Raw genomic sequence first — 23,098 nt, 5'->3', positions numbered from 1 at the left:
AATTAAGATGTAAGGGACTTCGCAGCCTTCTATTCTGAAAATTGCGATTTTTGTTTCTCAACACTTAATGGTGATAAACATTTTCATCAATTTATTGAACACCTATTTTCTGAATGTCTGCTGTTGCAAGTGTGGGGATAACAAGGCTGAACGAACAGCTGGGGTTCCTGCCTTCAGTAGTACTTATATCAGTGAGGAAGGCAAACTGACATGATTTCACACTTGGCTCTGTTAGGAAGAAAAGAAGCAGGGTAATAAAATACTTAGTGAAGAAGTGGAGGTAAGACTTGTATAAATTGGCTGGTCCAGGGAGATTCTTGAGAAGGTGACAATGAACCAAAGCAGAATAACAAAGAGCCTGCCCCAGGAAGGTAAGAAAGTAGAATCACTGAAGCAGAGGGAACAAGTGCAAAGCCCTGAAGAAAAATAATCATAACAGTGTATGAAGGTTCCCTTTTCTCCACATGCTTGCCAGCGCTTCTTATTTCTTGCCTTTTTGATAACCGACTTTTTGATAACAGCCATTCTAACAGGCGTGAGAGACTTTGTTTCTTGAAAAATGTTCTAGGCTGGAGCTTTAGTATGCACATTAATCCTCTGGGGGTCTTGCCAAAATGTAGATTATGATTCAGCAGGTCTGGGGGTGGGGCCTGAGATTCTGCATTCCTAACAAGTTTCTAGGTAATGCCAATGCTTCTGGTCTGAGGACCACAGTGAATAGCATGACTGTAGCACAATGTGCCCTTAACTTGCATTTTAAGTTGTATTTCCTACTAGTATCTTATAGCTACCATGTGCTCCAGACCAGTGTTAATACTGTAGACACATGTTGCTATTCAACTAGAATAAGCTATTCAGTTCCTTAGTTGCACTCATCACATTTCAAATGTTCAAGAGCCACATGTGGCTAGTGGCTACCATCCTGGACGGCACATGTAGAAAGAACCTTGCCATTATCACAGAGAAGTTTTATTGGACAGTGCTGCTCCAGACAGAAGGAACTACTTCTACTTCTTCAGCCTTGCTCTTACCAGGTCTTTCTTCATTCTGGTCTTTTACGGAGTACACGCATATTGTTCTACCTCCTAAAGTCAAATGCATCTTTTAGGAACTATTGATATTTCAAGCCTACCTCTTCTATGAAACCTTTCCTGAAATGGAAGCTAAGTGCGCTTTCTACTTCTTTTAAATTTGCACATTTGTTTTTTCTCAGAAATGTATTTCGTACTGTATTTTGCCTGCCTAGAATCCATAGTATCCCAGTATCCAACTCCCTTTCCTCTGGTTGTAGAATCCCATTTTCTATGAGGTGGGGGGTGATGAGAGGACTATTTCTCATGTTTTTTGCCCATGGGGTTCAGTTGAACCTAACTCTATCCTTAGCCACCATCATTAGGATATGAGCAAGATGACAGCCAGTACTATCAATCTCAGGACATTTGCTGAAAATGTGGATGAAGGTGCTCTTACCAATGGGGTCACTAAGCCGGCTGGGATGCAAGTCGAGTCTGCTGGTAGCCATCTTGCCATCAAATGTGCAGTCCTTGCCTGAGAAGAATAACTCAGAGGAAAGCAAAACAAGAGAAAAAAAACATATCCTGGATGACATCACCTTATAGTTGGCTACAGCTGTATTTGGAGTGCTGTCTACGCTTGAACCTTAGGTACTGGGGACAATAAATCACCTGTTTTTGCTTAAGCCAGCGTACATTAAAAGAGGCTCGTCCATTACAACCTCTCTTTGGCATTCTCTATATAGGCTATATGGCAGCATATGTCATAGAGTCCTCCTCCCACTCCCCTTTGGGCCACTACTTCAACCATTCACAGCCACAATCACCCTTAGTTGGTTTTACATCACAGCTTTGTAGGAGGAATGTGAACATACGCCCACCTAAATGAAATTTTTCTTTACCAGTTTTAACATTCAAATGATTTTGACATGTTGACAATCAAATATGCAGCCAAAAATAATTTTCACTATCTGATGATGAAATTAGTATTTTTATTAATATTTCTCTAGGGTTTTATAGCTCAGTATATACATATTACAAACTGATTAATCTCTTTACTTTTTAAGTAATCCAAAACAAGTCCAAACTTCCTAGTTGGCATATATCGTTTGCCTGGGTAACCCATATGTACCTCAGGGATATTTATCCCTCCCCCTCCCCCCCCCCCGCTCCTGGCTTTGAAGGAATTCCCCCCAAACCACTAAGTTGTGTGCTGGTCTGGGCCAGCAGGCTGGTAGAGTGTCTCCAGATTCCACTCTTCCAACACACCTTACCTTCCGGATCAGCTCACATGGACCTTCTTCATTTCACATCTTGGCTTACTCTCATCTTATCCTGGAATACATGGCATGTGACCACAATCTCGCCCTGCTCATTGGTTCAGAAGGTCCCACAGGCACGGCGTTCCTGGGAAGGTTCCTGGACTCTAACCTCAAAGCTGACCCCAAACCCAGACGTGAAACTATCACCCCCACCTGCTACTTGCTTGCTAAAATTATCTTTTCTAATTAGAATGGACTGAAGAAGGAGCAATTCATTCATAATAGAAGAAGGAACTAGCCCTCACACCTCCACCCTACCCCTCAAAATGTTTTAATATACCTTGTTTAAAAAATAGGACTTAAGAACTACTCTAGAGGACCATGTACATGATAATATTTATCTTTTATTAGATATATTACATATTCCCAAAAAGATATAAAATCTTCCAAGAGAAAATATCAAAACCTATTGATTTCAAGGTAAGCAACATAATCAAAATGAAAGCAAAGAATTTCTTCCAGAAAAAGGAATGTGAAAACATTTCAGCACAAATACAACAAAGACATGGGAAGGTAATTACAATGTTTTACATTTTACAGCATTTTGTTTTAATCAGTATTTGTAGAAAACAAGGATGCTGAGTTCTCAAACACTGTAGTTATAACCACAAATTAAATTTTCAGAAAAAAATAAGAGAAAGTAATGAACTACTGAACATCTGCAATAATAAATGTAATAAAACATAAGCAAACAAATATGTCACTGAGATCACAACTGAAGTGTATGATTTTTAGTGTGTGCCAGGGACACTAAATTATTTAATCAGTTCTTGACCACAACCCAAAGCAAAAGCATCCTCTCTTCATTTCCCTGATGATTTATTCTAAAAATAAAAAGCAGAAACTTGCTGGTAAAAGAGAATTTCTGCTTTACCTGTGAGCAGCTGGTGGCAACACACACTGAATAAGACCCCAACCAAACACGGGACAGATCCATCTCAAACAACCGGGAGTGGCAAAACCACTATTATTGCATCAAGATTTTTTAATTTCAATTGATCAGAAATTCCAGAACAATTAAGCACACCCACTTAAAGCACAGAACACAGTGAACTCCTATAGGAAGGTTCTACATTTAAGACGCAACGAAAATACTGATCTCATTCCTGGGATTTGCTTCTGGTAATCCTAACATCTGTAGATGTCCACCAAAAGGAGGCTTTTTTTTTAAAGTTGTTTATCCCCCCAAAATGAGGAAGGAAACTTACAGTACATGTTTATTGCATGAAATTACTCCCTTGTAATATCTCGATCAACACTAGTATTGTTTCCTTAATAATTAAAGGAGAAAGAAGTTTATGAATTTAACAAAACAATAATCTTAGGAGCTGCATCTTGACTGAAAATCCAGATGATAATCAGACTACATGATAAAATAGAAATTGTATTTTATTTCTATATGAAGATGTTGGAATGGCAGGAGGTATAATGGAAGTTTAAAGTCAGATAATGCTAAATCTATTAGTTAACACAAAGAGAATTTTCAGAAGTGCACATAGTCAAGAATCCTTTCTATGCTAAAACTGAATCTTCTAAATGTTGCTAATGTTGCTTTTATTTTAAAGTCAAGTTCACGATGATCCCAAATAAATTTTATCAAAAGTACTGTAATGGCACATAGGTTTAGAGCTTCACTTTGAGGTTAGCATGTACAAAAGTCTGGAATTCATTGAACAAACATACTCTTTAATAAGATAAATTATGATGAGCTACATGTAAGTGGGTTTCAAAACAGGGTCTATTTTAAAGCATTCTGTCTTCAAAATGGTGAACTCCTGTGAAATGGAAACAGCATGTGGATTCTGCATGTTACAAAATCCTTGCTTCACGTTGCAGTCTCCTTGGCAGCAGCATATTTTACTTAACAATATTTTTCTTCCTTCTTTTGTTTTCTGACATCTCAGTACATTCAAATAGTCAAAATGTTTAAAGTAACATCACCACAAATTTAATGAAACAGATCAGAACGTGGCCAGCATTGTCAGGCAAAAATTATACAATTTATGTGTCATAGAAAGTACCCACCCCTCCACCTCCCCCCAGCCTCTTCCCTTCCCCCAACCATAATATGGACACCAAAAGATTTAACAAGACTTATAAAAAAATAAGGCACATTTATTCTGATACGATAATTTTAAAATAGAAAACCCCTTCTCAGAACATCTGTATTCAAATGAGCTGTGTAAAAAGACACCTTGTGATACCTAAAAGAGGTCATGGTACCTATGGAATTGCTTCTTCTATTTTAGTGACAATGGAATAAATTGCACCTATCCCACACTGTCAAGTAATGAAAATATGCCTCTTTGTCTACTACTGAATGATTCAAGATCTGGTATTTCTGGAAATACTTACAAAGGGTAGGAGGGGAGGGGTCAAGTGGTACAAGTGGTAGAAAAACACGTAGTCAACTATGTATAAGGGTTGACGGATTGCACTTTTCCACATATTTCAACACATAAAATTTTTCTAACACGTATGAATGATTGCAACCATTTTGGCCATTAGCTATTACCCACCAGCTTTTTATTCCATTTTGGTAAAAATGGGTATTTTTGTAAGACTAACAAAGGGTCAGCAACATGAATACTTACAACAATCTCTTCACAACCCCCAACACAGATATAATTAGTTAACATTTAACCTGAGATACAATCTGTTGAGGTTGTCTTTAGACATTTCTTTGTTTGTTGCATCAGTTCATACTGATGATGGTAGTTCATGGAAGGAACTTTAAAAAAAAAAAAGTTATAGCATGGCTTTTTTTTCTCCCTCTCTTACTGTACTGGTTAAAAAAAAAAAAAATCACAGATTTCATGTCCTCACAGTAGCCAGAAGCTAAAATAATGTGCTTCTTTATTGCACGTCAAACCAAGAAGTGTATAAAAGCCAATGCTTCCCAATCCAAATCTGAAAGCCAGGTTCACCTCAACTGGATTCGGAATGTGCTGATTTCCATGGGACTCAAGTTGATCTCACTTATATTTCGGGCGTCTGGAGGTGAATGCATCAAGGATAATGACGAAGGTATGAGACTTACAACAGTAAACTTGTTAAAAAGTTTCTGTACCAATATCTAAAAAGTAAATGATAAAAAAATTGCACGTTTAGAACAACTCTGAAGAAAGATTAGTAGCGCATCTATATATTCAGTGGGAGAAAAAGTGAAAAGTATGTTTGAAGTTCCCTTTTAATGAAAAAGAAGGGGAAGGGGAGGGAGATTAAATCCACCTCTACATACTTGAACGTGGAGACTAACCCTGGAGGGAGACACAGGAAACTGTAACGGGAGAGGATGATGGGCTCTGGATTCCTTTTCTGTTGCTTGAGAACACATCAGGTGCAGGGGCCATTTTTTCAATAAAAGAAGGGACATCTATAGGCCAAGAAGCTTTAAACACATCTATATCCTCTTTCAGTCAATACTTACCCCTAACAGTGGTGCTCCTCCACCATCTTCCCTGTGCCCAAAGAGCCGGGAGACAGGACACAGGCTGCCACAAGGAAGGCCCATCATGTCAGTGAGTCCCATTTTTAGGGTGGGGAGGTTGTTTGGAAAATACTGTCCTCAGTTCTGGCAGGTTATTCTAATATGTCTCTCTGGATCCTATAACCACCTAAAGACTCAATGCCTTAATGTTTGAGTACAAATGTTCACAAGCAAGTATTCTCAGATCATCACTAATAAGGGAGAGTGCAAATGTAATGAAACAAAGATATCAGTGCTTTCTTAGCACCAACCACATACAGGGTGAGGCAACAGAAATGCAGAAGCTTATCTATCTAAGCAGATTTAGGCCCCCCTACTATGTTTTCTTTTCTTTTTGGATCCTATGCACATACTCATTTTGTAGGGCTGGAACTGAATCACTTGAGTCTGGTCTACACTATGTCTATAGGTTTTGGAGAAGAGCTGAGTCCCCTAAGCTGACTTGCTGGAGGAGACCCGCCAGTGTCCTAGAATCAGCCCAAGCATCTTCTTGTAGTTACAGCTAGCTCAGGGCCACAGGCATAAGACTGGAGGTTCATTTGCTTCCAAGGAGAGTTCTCTGATGAGAACTGTCAGCAAGACCGACTTGAAGCCAGAAATGCGCAGCCACCAAGCAGTGGTCAGTCTGAGGATCTGTTTGGTCTGCAGAGTGTGGACTCATATGCAAATCTTGCTTAATCAGAAGATCTAGCCCTGCATCTTTCCCCTGGGGAAACAACTGACTGGAGCTAAGTACAGCTGCCCTGGGGTCTTTGGTTGAGTTATGCCACTGGCCACAGTCTCATTGCTCCCTCTCTTCCCATACTGCAAGCCAGCACCCCACTTTAGTTACTGTAAAACTTGCCTTGGCCCCTGTAGGACTTGGGTTTGCCACCGCTGAACTGGATCATACATGAGCATGTCTGAGAGAGGTGGAAATGGAGGGGTGGGCAGGAAGAAGGTGCTATGCAGGTTGGAAATGGAAGGCCTAAGAATCGATGAGGGCACTGCCTTCAAACGTGTACATGTTTGCCTATGCATTTTGATGGTGACAAGGAGAAGAGACTGAGCATTGAGAAAGGGCTTTCTTAAGATGGGGAAACTTGAACTAATTTGAAGTTGAGGGGAATGAGTCAGCGAAGAGGCAATGAAACATCTCATTGTCAAGATTATCTGCAGAAAGTAAGGATTTCAAAGCACACTAATTCAACAAGCAAAAATAAGCTTTCAGCTCACCTTTCCCTGGGTAGTGGAACAAAGCAGCCCCGTGTCTCTGCTAGAGAAGCAGCAATCAAACCCCTTCCTGTGTAGGATCAAGGCTGCCTCATTGGAATGCTTGCCATCCACCTGCAAATGAGCAGAGTGCCAACACGCCACGGTGACACAATTGCATACCCTTGATGTCAGTGTCCCCAAACCACAAATGCTCATTTTATTAAAAAGTGAATTCAGGCAAATCCATTTCCATTTAGGTTCCATGCTCACTGTGCCCCCCCCGCCCCCGCTACACTCCCTCCCACAAGGAGTCAGGTGATATTATGTTCTAAGAGTCCCTGTTAAGTCACTCAAGTCTTGGTTTCCTCCATAGTTCCTGAGGACGTGGGTTACCTTCCACCCACATATTATATACCGTTTTATCAAAGTTTCTTCAAATAAAGCATTTTATTTTAATTTATTTTTAATAAATCCATCAAATGAATAAAGTATACCTGAATTTGGTCCTTATCTTGTCGTTGAATGATATATCATCCATCTTAAAACTGAAACATGCTTCTTCATTGAACACTAATTTTTGCTAATTGCATTAACATTTTTAATCTTTAATGTATTGGTTCATTATTTTTATATGAGGCATTTAAATTGAATTAGTTATGCTTATCACTTGCTAGGCCAACCACATTTATTAGATTGATATATCATTTAAATTCACATTACAGAAGCTATTCTTCTTGTGCAGGCAAAAAGGAAAATACTAAACATGACAAGTCAGCTACAGGGATCAGTATACATTTTCTTGCAATAAAATTTCTTGTACCCATTTAAGTAACAATGTCACAAATGCTTCAAGTCCTTGAATATTTAAAATTACAACTATTTAATAAATTTTATGTTTTCTAAACTGGGAAAATGTTTATGATAAATAAACTGAATTAAAAATCCTTGGAAAAGTTAAGAAATGCATATTTATTCCAAGGAGAGTCATGTGCTGCTTGGCACTGACACTGTGACGAAATTGGTCCCTTTTTCTTTTTTGTGGCCACAGATATGAATATGCCCATGTTCTTAATCATCCTTACTAGGGCATAAAATTTTTAATGTGCTACAGAGACATCTTTTCTGAATAGCTGCCAGCATTCCCATCACTGATTTGATTTTAATGTGACTGAACAACTTAAAGCTGTCCTCACCTCAGATTGTTGGCTGGAATAACCTGTTTTATGACATTTTACACTGGTATTTTGCAGTGGTACTGCTGAAATTTTGTTTGAAGGGAGAGAAAAAAGTCATTTAAGGGATTCTGTGAGTCATCACAGGACCACATGATACACACAGTAGGTTGAAATCATATGATAGAGATTTCTAATGAAATTTCAAACAATTTCACAGTCCCAAAATGGCACTAAAAGAGCACATAAGAAAATCCTTTATTTATTATATACAGAAGGATAATAGTTGTGCCAATTGTGAAACCTTGGAATAGTCCTTTATTCTTCCTAAATGTCCGTTTCCTTGTCTGTAAAATGGAGCTAATGCATGTCTACCTCCTTCATGGAGTCATAGTGTGGGTTAACCCATTGAAAATACTATGTAAGGTAGCCCAGCTTATAGGACAGAATGTGCTAGCTAAGAAGCTGTAGAAATGAATGGTTCAGAATCTGGGCTGGGAGTCAGACAGCCTAAGACCTGTGTCTTAGTTCTGCAATTTACTAGCTCCTGATTTCAGCAAAACAGTTTTTCCTTTACCATAAAAAAAAAAAAAAAAGAGAGAGAGATGAAATGAAATGAAATAGCGTAACAAGGACTTAGCCTAGGGTTTGGAGCAGAGGACGCCCTCAGTATATTGTTATTGTTTCTATCAACATCATCCATCAAATAAATAGTGATAATTTTCATAATAGTTACAAATTAAACAATATTCTCATTTAACTTCTCATTCACAAATTTCTTTTATTGGCATCATAACTTTGTAGCTAAGGAATCAGGGAAGCTCCAAATTATATGTCCACAATTATACACCAAAATCATAACAGAACCCTGATTCAAATTCACAAATTAGATGCCCTCTTAATTAGACTCCAAAAGCACTTATCACTATTAACCTAAAGCATCTGGCCACCTTAACTCACTAGACCATCCTTAAAAAAACACTGATAAGCAGGCATTGCTAAAATTCCTGCAACATATTTGTTCTTTTTTTTTTTTTTTTTTCTTTTTGCGGTATGCGGGCCTCTCACTGTTGTGGCCTCTCCCGTTGCGGAGCACAGGCTCCGGACGCGCAGGCTCAGCGGCCATGGCTCACGGGCCCAGCCGCTCCGCGGCATATGGGATCCTCCCAGACCGGGGCACGAACCCGTATCCCCTGCATCGGCAGGCGGACTCTCAACCACTGCGCCACCAGGGAGGCCCAACATATTTGTTCTTGAATAATGAATATTTAAGGCCTTTAGCAGACTGAAGGTGACAAAAAATTGGGAAGGGAAACACTTTTGGAATTCTGCCATTGAATTCGATAAGAGATTTAAACAAACAATACAAAAGTAGAGATTAAAGTCATAAAAATTAATTTTCACCAATGGGAAAAAGTTTTACTTTCTCTCAAAACCAAAACTGTATCACTATTCATAAGGACTAAAACACCAAATGAAATGGCATTCATCTTGCATAAGTTTTAAAAATCAAGTATTCATGAAAGTATCAGTTTTCAAGCAAAAATACCTGAGGCAAAGCAGCAGTTTTTCAGTTTCAAAGCCTGTCTAGACATTTTATTTCCAAGAAAACTGTTTTTCAAGGTAGGGAAACTATGAATTTAACTTGAATATGTGTACAGGAAAACAGATACCTTCAAGTAGTCACACTATATACTCTAGGAGAGTAAACAAATTTTGAAAGACCTGTTTTTATATTCATTAACACATTAGTAGCATCCAGACCTCAGAAAAGAAGGGGAGGGTGTGGGGAAGAAAACTTACAAATTTTGAAATTGCACCAAGCACTGTGCTAGGTGAGCTTCAAATGAAGTGTCTTTGTAAAACAGTTCAGATCATCATTGAGACTGAATCCCTGCTTGGATGTTCCCAAGTTGCACCAGGAAAATCCACTGTAGAACTTATTTCAGGGGATAAACCAACATCTAGCTCCCAGACTAAGGGGGGGGGCCTATGAAATGTCTCCAGCAACTGGGGGGACTAGGGGGGAAGGTGATCTGGCTTACCAAATGAAGCCATCAGGCTCAGAGAAAGCTAGACTGGAGGCAAGGTTTGGTTCCACCACGAACCAGTTAAGTGACTGAGTCTATCCTCTGAAAATTCAGGAAACTAGGTTAGACTCGTGACGAACCCCTTTGAGGATCCACCACAGGAAGGACAATAACAGGGAGGACAATAAGCTAACACTTATTGAGCACCTGCTGTGCGCCAGTCATGTACAGAATGCTTTTCATGGATTAACTCATTTCATCTTGCAACAACCTTTGAAGTAGTTGAGATGATATACAAGGTGTATTGCTCTCTTTAAAGGTACAGGAACACCCCTATCACAAAACATTCCCTCTCATACTCAAAGTGCAATTATCAGTAATGACTTTACAGTGGCCCTTCATGACCTTTCCCCATCAATGGCTGGTGAACCCTTCTACGGGTGTCCCATCATTACTGAGTAGATAAGAAGAAAACAGGCAGTGTGTTCCCTAACATTTTTAGCACTGGTGCTCCCCTCGTCTTCCCAGGCAGTATAAGGTTCTGAGTAGGGAGATCTGGAGTCAGGCTCACTGCGGTGTGGCTTCCAGCACCGCCGCTTACTGGTTGTGTGACCTGGAAAGTTACCCCATCCCTAGGTCAGTCAGTTTTCTCTTCCACAAGATGGGGCCCAAATAGTGCCTACTTCCACAGTGTTGTCGTGAGAGCTAAATAAGGCTCACGTAAAGCACTCAGGGTAATGCCTGGCATGGAGACACTTCTAGGTACGTTGTTTTGGAAAATCTGAGGAATCAGTAATAAACTATATAAGGAATACACATCACAGTGACATCAAGATTTACTTTGGCAATACACTTCAACCTTCTCCAATTTATAAAAAAAAAACAGTGCCAAGATTTTCATTTCATTATTAGTAACAATCACAACTGCTTATGACTGAATGATCGCAGTTGAGAACCTTTATTTGTCAAGCACTTAGTGCTTACTACATGCCAGATGCTGCTCTAAATGCTTTACAAACATCAACTCATTTAATCCTCTCAGAACATCTCTAGGGTGGGTACTATTACCATTGCCTTGTTAGTCGTGAGGAAACTGGGACTCAGAGAATTAAGAGATTTGCTCTAAGACACCCAGCCAGCAAGTACAGGGAATGCACTCAAACCTAGGTGGTCTGACTCCCAAGTCTGTACTTTCACAACTACATTCTCCTGCCTTTGCTCTAGCTGTGGAACCGTGCTCAGAGATACTGAGCTTGGAGGGCAAAGAGGAGGATTGCTTTTGACTTAATATAATGAAAGGCTATCAACTAAAGGAGATCACCCGTCTGATCAGAGGCTGGAAAAAGGGAGTATTCATTAATGGTTCCAACAGAGCTAAAACCGTGATTTACCAAAACATATTCAGAAAGAAAGGTTTAGAAACTATCATTTCTATCCATCTACAAGCCTCCCACCTATCCACTCATACCATTTGGAAACAGGATTTAAAGTCATTCTGAAAATTACACACACATATGACAGTCTCTTCTAAGAAAAGGAAGAGCCAAATGTTCCTCTCCTGAGGTGGATGAGAACTCTGCAAAATGTGAGAGCTGAGCTACTCGCATCTCACACCAAAAGAAGCTGGATTTGCTCCTTAGAAAAGTGAGGGTCACAAATCTGTAACGCCTGGAAACTGTGGTAAACAGCATACGTACACACGTTATTTCTGAGGAAGAGAGGGGTTGTAACTTTGACCAGATTCTCCAAGAAGAATGTGACCCCACCCTTCTCAGAGGATGTGTAAGTTGTACACAGATAAAGGCATAGCTAAACACCTGGCGGGAAAATTTCTCCAACTTGCCCAGACTCTTTGAAAATGCCAAACAACACTCATATTTCAGTGCATTCTGGCAGCTGGGAAGGTTAGAAAATCTCACACTGTGTTATAAGTCCTGAGACAGGAAATAACCAGTAGAAATTCATTTTCCAGGGCACTTGTTAAAATGTCAATAACAGTTATCCTGTTTTAATCAACAAGATAGCATGACAGAGAGAAAGGGGAAGGTGAATAGTTGTTCTCAGATATGTACAACAAAGGACATTTTTCCCCACAATTTTCACCTTTCCAGAAGCTAGAGAGATCAATAAAGCACCAATCAATTCTTATAAGAAGGGCAAAATAAAGTAAAACCTTAAACTGCCTCTTACAAGAAAAGGAGGGGGTGGTATAAACAAGTTGAGAGCGAAAATCTTATACAGTAAGTGGTGCTGATGTTGAAATGACTGGTTAACTATTTGTAAGAAACAGTTAAGCACAAATCAAAATAAATTCCATACAGAGTGAAGAGTTAAATGTAATACATAGCTATAGATAGAGAGTATAGATATAAAGATAAATATCTAAAAATAAATTAAGTAAAAATATATCTAAACATAAGAGCAGTAGAAACAATCTGCAAAAAAAGTTGAAACATATATCACTGTTCAAAACATCAAGGCAGAATGGCTCCATGGAGCCTAGCTGAACAGCTTAATCAAGTTCCTCCTCATCTCTGGAATGTCAGCATTCCAGGCTGAACCTTTCACTGTAGCCTGACCCATGATCCATCCTCCCATGAGATTCTCCCAGCATCCTCTCTACCAAGGCTCTCTTCTCCCTAAATCACTACCCTTTCCCAATGACATGGTTTTCCCGTTCAGTGCACTTGAGTGGTACTCTTATTCCCCAGTTTTCAAATCTTTATAGAAGCTTCTTTTTGTATCTCAAACTGTTGATAGTGCAAGAAAAGAGGGTGATAAAGAGAAGAGAGTTGGAGGCCAGGCATATAGGATGAGAAAGCTAACATTTAAATTCCTAGACAGGGGCTGGAGCATGCTGGGCCATACAGCTATGAGGCAGGGTTTTTTTTTTTTTTTTTTTTTTTTTTGCGGTATGCGGGCCTCTCACTGTTGTGGCCTCTCCCGTTGCGGAGCACAGGCTCTGGACGCGCAGGCTCAGCGGCCATGGCTCACGGGCCCAGCTGCTCTGCGGCATGTGGGATCTTCCTGGACCGGGGCACGAACCCGTGTCCCGTGCATCGGCAGGCGAACTCCCAACCACTGCGCCACCAGGGAAGCCCTGAGGCAGGGTTTTAAGAGATGTTTGTTTCCCTCTTCATCTGACTACAAATATATGACATATAATTAATTTTTTTCCAAAAAATTTATAAACTAGAAAAGCAAGAGATGCCTACGTAAAAATAAACTCATCTAGCAATATAGAACAATTTCTGAAAAACTGGACTTTTTTTTCTTTTTCTTTTTTTTCCCTGAGGAACTGGACTTTGAGAACAGATTTGGTAAGTCTTAAAAGGTTAAATATCATCCTCTGAGGCTACGTTCAGCACCCAGGTTCGGAAGACCTGGATGTGGCTCCTGATTCTGTCATTTACTGCTTACTGTCATTTAATTTTAATCATTTAATTTCTCTAACCCTTACTTTCCTAATTTAGCCAATGGTGATAACTCAGCAATTTCTAGAATCATGAGGAGAGTTATTAAAAATTACTGATTCCTAAGCTCTCCACACCAGACCTACAGAATCAGAATCTCAGAGATGAGGGAATTTGTAAAAGTCTCTTCTTGTAAAAATCTCCTCAGTGTGATCTGGACACAGTGACTCGGAGAATGATAGCTCGAAATGCTGAACCAGCTCAGTGGTTAGCAAACTTCCAGCCCCCACCTTGCTTCTCTCACTATTGCTTGAGCCCATAACTCCTTTCTCCACAAGGAGTGAGGGAGACTGAGGCTTAGAACTGAGGAACCTTCAGACAGCAGCCTGGGCATGGGCAAGCAGAGGTGTCCTCTGTTACGCAGCTGATGGGGGAGGTCAGAAGGGAAGACAGATGTGACCTTATCATGTCAAGGGGGTCCTCAGACACTTTTCTCATGGAAATACTGTGAGGTGATGGTTAGGAAAATGCTTACTTAGATATAGGCCAATGTAGACCTCTAGTCTCTCTTGGAAGCAGCCAACACCTCTGTTTACATAATTTCAATGGGAAAAATGCACTGCAGTCTCTAAATGAACAACTCATTATTGTATGCTGGAAGCTGCAGCACACAAAAAAACAAGAACACAATCCAAAATGATTAGCTCTGGCTTCTGGATTGAGTTTTTTTTGTCTTTATTTTAGTATAATCATGGAATTACACTTGACACCTTTTAAGTATCAAGCTTTCTTTGAATGAATACCTACATTAGCTTCCTTCAATGATTACTTCCCTATTATCAGAGGTTAGGGGACAGAGAGCAATTCTTTAAAGTATCCCTTCGGATTACTGGTAAGTTTTTTCTTTCCCCCCTGCAATTTTATTATTTATTTATTTATTTTTTACATCTTTACTGGAGTATAATTGTACTGGTAAGTTTTTGAACAACCGTTAGAAATACGTGCTAAGAGTCAAAGACTAACATATAACTGGCACCAATTTATATGATAATGCAAAAAAGCCCCAAATATTTAGTTCTGATCACGTGTTAGGCATTAACCTATGCCTATGGTTAGGCATTTCAGTCTTTATTCTTCCTGGTCAAATTGTTAAATTGCTTTTATTCCATCTGCTAAAACTCCAGTTTGCACCTGCGTTAGCATGTACTGTAAGCATCATCAGGATAACAATGTATGTCTACAAAGCACTTCTGTTTCAAAGGGCTCTCACAGCACTATTTCATCTGTTTCTCATACTAGACCTGAAACAGGCATATCTGATATCAGGCCCATTTTATAAATGGTAGCTGAGTCAGCAGTCACGCAGCCAGCAGGGAGTGAAGGTGGTTCACCTTCCAAAGGTGAGAAGGGCAATGGGAAGCCAGGTGGCTACAGCCAGTGAGGCCAGACTGCAGAGGGACTGAATGCCCAAGGGTCTAAATCAACATTGTAGGCAATGGGATTTTTTTTTTTTTTTTTTGCTGTACACGGGCCTCTCACTGCTGTGGCCTCTCCCGTTGCGGAGCACAGGCTCCGGACGCGAAGGCCCAGCGGCCATGGCTCACGGGCCCAGCCGCTCCGCGGCATGTGGGATCTTCCCGGACCGGGGCACGAACCCGTGTCCCCTGCATCGGCAGGCGGACTCTCAACCACTGCACTACCAGGGAAGCCCGGCAATGGGATTTTTAATCCCGAAAGTGATTAGATTTGTATCACAGGAAGCTAGCCAACAGCAGGAAGAATGAAAGGAACAGGTAATCACAAAAAAGAGGTGATCTGGAAAACAAGCGAAAACCTTGGAGGGTAAAACCCTACACTCACCAATTCTAGAGTCAGCTGGTGCTGCTTCCGAAAATAATCATGGGAAAGAGTCATCTAAAAGTGAGGCTAAAACTTCTCCATGGCTGCCATGGACCCCAGAAGCCCCTGGATCCCTCAGCTCGCTAATGTCCTCTACTATCCATGCCCCGAGGTGGCAGCCTGAGGCTCAGAGTCTGGTGTCTCCACCCTATCCTTTCATTCTCTTTAGCCCATGAATTAATGACAGGTTACCTCAGGGAGGCTGCCCATCTCTAGTGCGTTCTTTCCCTGAGTCAAAAAGTAGACCCACAAAAGACCGTAGCAGAATCCTAAAGAGAACACTCACAAGATCCACTTGTCCAACAAATTGTTACTGAGCCCCTACTAGGTGCAGGCTCTGTTCACGGCAGGGGGATACAGCAAGGAATCAAAGAACAGTCCAGGTTTCATGGCTCTTCCATTCTGACCAGCATCTCCTGGCTTCAGGCCTTCCACTTGCTCCTAACTCTTCCCGACCGCTCTACCCTCAGAAATCTGCCTGAGTTTCTTATTCCCTGACCTCCTTTGGATTTTTACTCCATTATCACCTTTTCTGCAAGGCCTTCTCCAACCACGCTATTCAAATCACCTTCTAAAACTGCCCTTCCCTCCTTCTTCCCCTTCATTATAACACTTATCATCATCAAACATATGTTTCTCTTATTTTTTCATCTTTAATTATTTTTCTCCCCTCATTAGAATCTAAGCTTCAGGAAGGCAGGGGCTCTTGTCTGTTTAAGTCCATGACTATACCACAGTGCCTTTAGCAATAACTGGCATGTAGCAGGCATGAAATAAATCCTGAAGTTCACTCACGTGATCAAACAAGCCCTTTTGACACAGAGGTACACACATAGGCCTCTAACGTTCACTTGTATTCATTATTATTAGACACATGTATTTTCCTTCATAGTCAGGCGTAAGTTCCCTATCTTGGACATATAGTTTTAAAGCCCTAAATGTCCAAATTTGTAGGCACTGATCCTTCCTTTGCTTGGTTCTCTTCAGTTCTTTGTTCTCGAGCTAAACATTTTTTTCCTCTTACACTCTCTTCCAACATGAACACTCTTCTTTTCGCACTCAGGCCATTTAATATAAGACATTTCCTACAGAATCCATAATCACTCGCTATTTCCGGCTAAGTGGATGTCAATCCACAAGATGAAACAGCTTTACAAAACATAAAAGTGATGTCAAACCTCTCATCTTTTCTTCTTTTCAAATGCAGTCTCTGACTTCAAAAGTAGGCATATAGGTAAACTCAAGCAATCAAACTGTGTTAAAATTCCATACCTAATAAAATCTTCCCTTGTTTCTTCCTCTGATGTGTTTTCATGTCTCACCTACATAGCTGGATTCTCAATGCAAAGATTTGGGGTTTTTAAGGATTTTTTTGGTATTTTTAGGAGAAAAGATACGAATGTAGAAAGCCTCTGGTACAGAAATAATTACACACTATACCTTCTGTTTCTCTAACTCCTGAGAAACACTGACTAATAAGGAGAAACAAATGGAAAATGCCAGTAGGGCTGATCTTAAGGCCTGGTTCTCCCACCTGCTAATTATGTGACCTCAGGCCAGCCTCAGCTTCCTTATCTGTAAAAAGAAGCTGATATTCCCTGACCTGCTCACCACACAGAACTTTTCTGAGAATAAAATAAATCAGTCTAAGGAAACACTCTAAACTACAGAGCAACAGTCAAATGAAAGGTACAATGATGTTGCCTAAAGGTGAAGTCCTCTTAATCACTCTTTGAAGCAGAGTAAAATTTACAGTTTTTCCTTCCACCCCCTTACACCAAGTATACTACAAAAACTATTTTTTTTTTTTTTTTTTTAGGTAAGAAGTGGATTTATTTAGAGAGAAACACACTCCACCAGACAGAGCGTGGGCCATCTCAGAAGGTGAGAAAGGCCCAAAAAGTAATTTTTTATAGATATATTTTGGGATATACCTTTGACTGTATCGTCCTCAGATTAACCAGATGAATGTCACAAGGCAAAGATGACATTAATGGAGAGAATTCACCCAGCAGCTGAAGGGTGGGCACAGGGACCTTTTCTGTCATTGGAAAGATAGGATGATTCAGGAAAGAAGAAGTTATGTGGCTAAGGAGGGAAGGATAACTGACCGACTTCTTTTCTTCTTCCTATCAAGAAAAAACAAAAATGCTTAAGAGTTATATATTTGCAGTTCTTATAGTATTAATTGAATTATCAGACAGGGCTTAAACAGGAAAAATATATACAAATATATTAATACTTTGATTTTATTATATTTTATAAATAAGTCTTAGACAATGCACAGATTACCAAGTTCAGTTCTAAGAAAACAGTGTCCACCTAACTCCCATGTTGAGAAATATCTCTTTTCCATTGCTTTAAAACTAAAAATCCTGACAACATTCTCCACAAACATTCTAGGACAAGGTATAACTTTTTATGAAAATTCTTTCTCAACCTACCATAAAACTCTAAAAGTAAATGGGTTGGGATGTTCATGTATCTTATACATTGTCAAATGCTATCTCTTCTCCCTCAGGTTTTACCCATCATATTCTTATGGTTTCATTTATACACTTAACTAGACTGTAAAGTTATATGTATTGATCCAAAGTTATGTTTTATAAATGTTACCCAATGATACGAATTTTTTTAAAAAAACTCAAAAATAAATAAGTCTTTAAAATAACACAGGTAGCATAACTAGATCACCTGTTTTCTTTAAATGTGGTAAAATCATTGTCAGTTGCTTCACTTTATTCCAAAAATAGGAACTACTATATATGTTATAGAGTAGTTATCACACATTTACATAGTACACAATTATTCAGTATAATTTTAAGATACTTTAGTCTTTGCTATGGTGTATGCTTATAGCCAAGTATTTCAGCATGTTCAAACATTAAGTAAATCTACCAGAACTAGGGATATACATATGGTAGATGACATATACAATTAATTAAATCAATGACTAAGTAGAACCTTAACCAATAATGCCTAAGGTGTAAAAGCAGACACAGAAAAGCACTAAGAAGAAAACATAATTTATGTAGAAAGGTCTTTTGAACACCAGCAACATTTAGAGAAAATTTAATTTTATATCTTATTTTTTGAAATGACTATTTCACTGATGTCTTCTGATTTTGCATATTTTTAATAGAGGGCTCAAATAAAAGGTCTGGCTACTTATCTGTGTGAAAAGATAAGATTTACAGAAGATACAGAGCTTAAAATTCAGAATGTCAGATTAGCATTGAACAGAGGGTGGTAGCAAAGAGTGAGGAGCATCTTGCCAGCAGCAAACTGTAGATATCATTACAATTCAGACTATGAAGAGAGAAAAGAAAAAATTTTAAAGGCAACAGAGGGACACTACAATATTAAGATATTGACAAAAAATATTAGGTATAAAAAGAGTTGTTAAAAAATTTTATCCATTCCACATTCCTTTTTTTTTTTTTTTGTGGTACGTGGGCCTCTCACTGTTGTGGCCTCTCCCATTGCGGAGCACAGGCTCCGGACGCGCAGGCTCAGCGGCCATGGCTCACGGGCCCAGTCGCTCCGCGGCATGTGGGATCTTCCCGGACCGGGGCACGAACCCGTGTCCCCTGCATCAGCAGGCGGACTCTCAACCACTGCGCCACCAGGGAAGCCCCACATTCCTTTTTTTTAAGGAAAGATTAAATAAAGCATATAAAATAATATTCTTCAGCAATATTGAAATTTAATGCAGCTTGTAGAATAACATGAAGAGAGAGGGAACATTTTCAACAAGAAGCTTTAAATGTACTCAAAGATCAAAGGACTTCATAATCTGGGTCAGGATTGCTGACAAAATCACTTTTGAGTAATAAAAGATAAAAGCTTTTTAAGCCAGGAAAACACCTGCCTTATCAGATTCCGGAGGCATTAAGTCCATTCTAGGTCAAGAAACATTCAGAAAAAGCTTTCTGGCTTTGTCCTATGCTCTTGGAGGAATCCTGGGACGCTTCAGTGAGTAGGTAGGGTACTTCTTGATAGATTATCTATACCTTAGTAGCAGTGATGTGCATATTTACTATTCCTCCAAACCCAGATCAGTTCTGACCTTCAGTGCTTCCCCACATTGACCATACATCAGAATTGCTTGGGGAACTTTTAGAAAACATAGATCCCAGGACCCGAACCCAAATCTACTGAATCAGAATCTCCTGGGGTGGGACCCTGGGAAGGTAAATTTAAAAGCCCCCCAGGTGACTGTCACATAGTCAGTCCCACACCGTGCTGCAGACCTGTGCTAGGAACTGCCACCCCAGACATCCTCCCAACCTTTTAGAAGAAACAAAGCTCCCTTTGGAATCAAAAGTATAAGTCTCATCCTTTAACTTGTTTGGGATTAAAAAAACCAAGATGCAGACTCGAAAACATGTTAATGAAAAATCTTGTCACATGATACAATGCCATGAATGTAAGCACTTTCAGCATTCAAGAACTGTGCTATTTATTGTCTCCTAAGCAAGATAAAAAAGAGAAGTTTATATAAGAGTTGTGGTTTGGTGTCAGAAGAGCTCCTTGAACAAGTAACACTGCTGGACGCTGACCAAGTCGGGTGTGGCAAAGTCTCAGGGAGAGCGCCATCACACTTTCTGAACATATTTATAGCAGTAAGGGGCTAGCAAGATATTTAACTGTGGAGCTATCACTAATTTTTTAACCATAACCCTGATGATAAACCCAAAGTTTATAAAATATATTTGCTATAGGAAATTTTACATGTTCGTTTAAGCTATAAATGAATTTCCCAGCCTTATAGTAACTAATATACTACTCTAAACATTATTTGGTTTCTTGTAGGTTGGAAGGTTTTAGACTGTACAGGTCTGGTTTTCTCCGTGCATCCTGTTCAACATTAAAAAGAGTTTCTAGCACATTCTGATCCAAACCACATCAAGTTGCGATCTTCTCTATTGGGTTTCAGCCCTTATTTCATAAGTCAGAACTTCTTGCCAGGCTCCTTCGTGCCCTTCATTAAGCTCAGATGAGTTCTCTGATTCCTAAACGTCACAGGTTTCCATTTTGTCTACATCAAAACCTGCTAAATTATTAAGAAAAAGATCGTTTTTTTAGTCACCTTTGTTTATTCAGAATGACCTGACACACGGTGAGAACTTGATAAATGTTTGTTGATGATTAATTAATTTATTAATTATTACATTAACAAGCAATGCAATATAAATGAAAGAGAGAAAATTACTGTAGGGGGAAGGATGGGGTAAAAAGACAAAGAGGGAGGAGAGAGAATGAATGAAAATATGTAGACCTGTAAGATTTAGAGATAAATATCATTTAGCGCAGAGCTGAAGCTTAGTAGTATATGGGCCAAGCTGGCCTATTAGACATGCTTTGGTAGCTCTGTATGGTATTAAAAAGTTGTTTGTTTTTCAGCCACCTCAAAAAAAGAAAAAAATCCAAGAGATTTCACATTAAAATCATCAACACAACAATAATAACAAAAACTCCCCCAAACAGATAACTTTTTTTTTTACCCCAAACACTGGAAAATGAAGTCACACTGGGTCCTCACATTCTCATGTGGAAACATCATCTAGGGCTGAGCTGTGGCTCCTAAGTGGGATGTGTCCATCCTCATGTTCACCACAGACTCTCTGGTCACCTAACATAAGCATTTGCCCTCAAAACCTGACCAACCTCCCTCATGCCATCACTTCCCTGAGCCCTGTCAGCATTTGAGTTTTTAGCTGATCTCTCCAACTTCCTCTCCTTATATGTAAAGAACTGGTATCCAGAGGTAAAACGACCCAGCTGTAACACAGGAACACTTCCTAGTTCAACGCCCCCTTTACTATTATACTAGTCGCCAGCAGAAAGGGTGTAGGAAGTAAGGGTCAAAGAAACAAACCCTGAAGAGTAATGCTGATAAGACAGTTCCTATTTTCCATTTCTGCTGAGGCTTGAGCATTATTCCCATGGATGACAGTCAACCTCACAGAGCCACAGTGCTTCACTGGGCATTTATACCTCTTCCAGCAATTATTTATCATTCCAGTCTTGTTCTCACTGCCTCTCTGCAGAACGCTCAAGTACAGGACGCTTTCATTTAGTCATCCAGGATTATTCCCATGAGGCTCAAAGCTTCCCACTAAAATGCGTTCCCTTCCAGGGAGTGTCTCCCCACCTCAGTTTCTACCACTGATATTTTAGTCATAAGTCTGAGTAGAAAATAAAGACACTTTCTAGAAAATTTAAGTTACATGATGACATATTAACATTTCTTAATCAAATGTCTTTTTAATCAATTTCACTAGAAATTAAAATGTATTTTCTCTTCTCTAGTTCATTTTTTATTTAAAAGAAACTATTGATTTAAGCCCAAGAATTTATAGTTGAGCAAAAGAAAAATTTAACCAACACAGGATTATAAAAACTTTGAGTCAAATTTAAATCAATTACTACCCAAAGAGTTCTGAATGAGAGTAAACAAATTATTTAACTTCTAAGTGAAAGCTTTATAGATCTGACATGAACATTTTTATTGCCATAGTTAACAGAGTTTTGTAAATTAGTGTCTATAGAGAGAAAAATCGTCAAAGCCAGAAACACTTCAGGAGGAGCAAAAGATAGTAGCTGCCAGCACTCAGACAATGATTTTTATATAAAGTTTTAATCCTAAAACTAAGCTCTTATCAGTAATTGATTTAAACCATGAGTCTCAAGAACTGGTATAAATCTTGACATCTAAAATGGATATTAAAATCTTTTCCTAAAAGATTCTAAACACTGGGAGAACTCTTTGCCTTAATTAGCTGTTGCCATTTCATTCAATCAACTAGTATTTTATTTATAGAATGCCTACCACAAGGAGGCAAGGAGGCCCTGTGGGGCACATGCAAATGAAATAGACAAGTCCGTAGAATCTAGTAGGGGGAATAGAACATGCATATGGTGACAAGGCAGTAAGCAGTAATTGCGATAAATACAGTGGTGCAATGTGCTATCACAGCTCATTCATTTGTGCATTTGTGTATTCATTCACAGAACATACACTGGGTGCTTGCTCTGCTAGGAATAATCCTAGAAGCAGATAGAGACATAACCCCTACTCCCAGTGAGTTTACGGTCCAAAAGAGGAGAAAAACAAGGATCACATAATCACACAAACACAAAGGAGAGATGCATGGTTCTGAGGGAGCACAGAAGGGGATTTCACCTGGTCAAGCTGAAGCAATTGATGAGGTAAGCTCTGATCTGAACTATTACTAAGAGTCGCTGGGCAGAGAGATTGAAAGGCGTGTGCAAAGGTGCTGTGAGCGCTGGGTGCATGGGAAATATTTATGACTGAAAGAAAAACCAGCTGGCCCAGAGCAGAAACAGGGAAAGCCATGTAGATGAGGATGAGGGACAGGCGGGGCCCATACCACGAGGAGATATGTGGGCTATGGTAAGGATTTGGCTTTTATATTGAGAGCAATGAGAAGACATAGTGGGGTTAAGCAGGGCACAGGGAGGACAGATTTGGTTTTGAAAAAACAAAAAACACTGCTTGCTGGGTTAAAAACAGATATGGCAGAAAGAAGAGACAAGAG

General features: G+C 39.5%; 1 protein-coding gene across 1 annotated transcript in view; it reads right to left on the bottom strand.

The window, feature by feature from the left end:
* Positions 1–4,839: 4,839 nt before the first annotated feature.
* Positions 4,840–23,098, bottom strand: part of MAN2A1 (mannosidase alpha class 2A member 1) — a 167,577-nt gene continuing 149,318 nt past the window's right edge. Inside the window, exons 20-22 of the mRNA XM_060093236.1 lie at positions 17,468–17,662; positions 7,041–7,151; positions 4,840–5,411 (exon numbers count right to left, since the gene is read on the bottom strand). Of these exons, the coding sequence (XP_059949219.1) occupies positions 5,259–5,411; positions 7,041–7,151; positions 17,468–17,662 (459 nt within the window). The 3' untranslated portion in view covers positions 4,840–5,258. The remainder of the gene's footprint in view (positions 5,412–7,040; positions 7,152–17,467; positions 17,663–23,098) is intronic.

The sequence above is a fragment of the Mesoplodon densirostris genome, chromosome 3 (assembly GCF_025265405.1).
Source record: "Mesoplodon densirostris isolate mMesDen1 chromosome 3, mMesDen1 primary haplotype, whole genome shotgun sequence".
Taxonomy (NCBI): Eukaryota; Metazoa; Chordata; class Mammalia; order Artiodactyla; family Ziphiidae; genus Mesoplodon; species Mesoplodon densirostris.
This window is presented reverse-complemented; position numbering and strand designations above follow the sequence as displayed.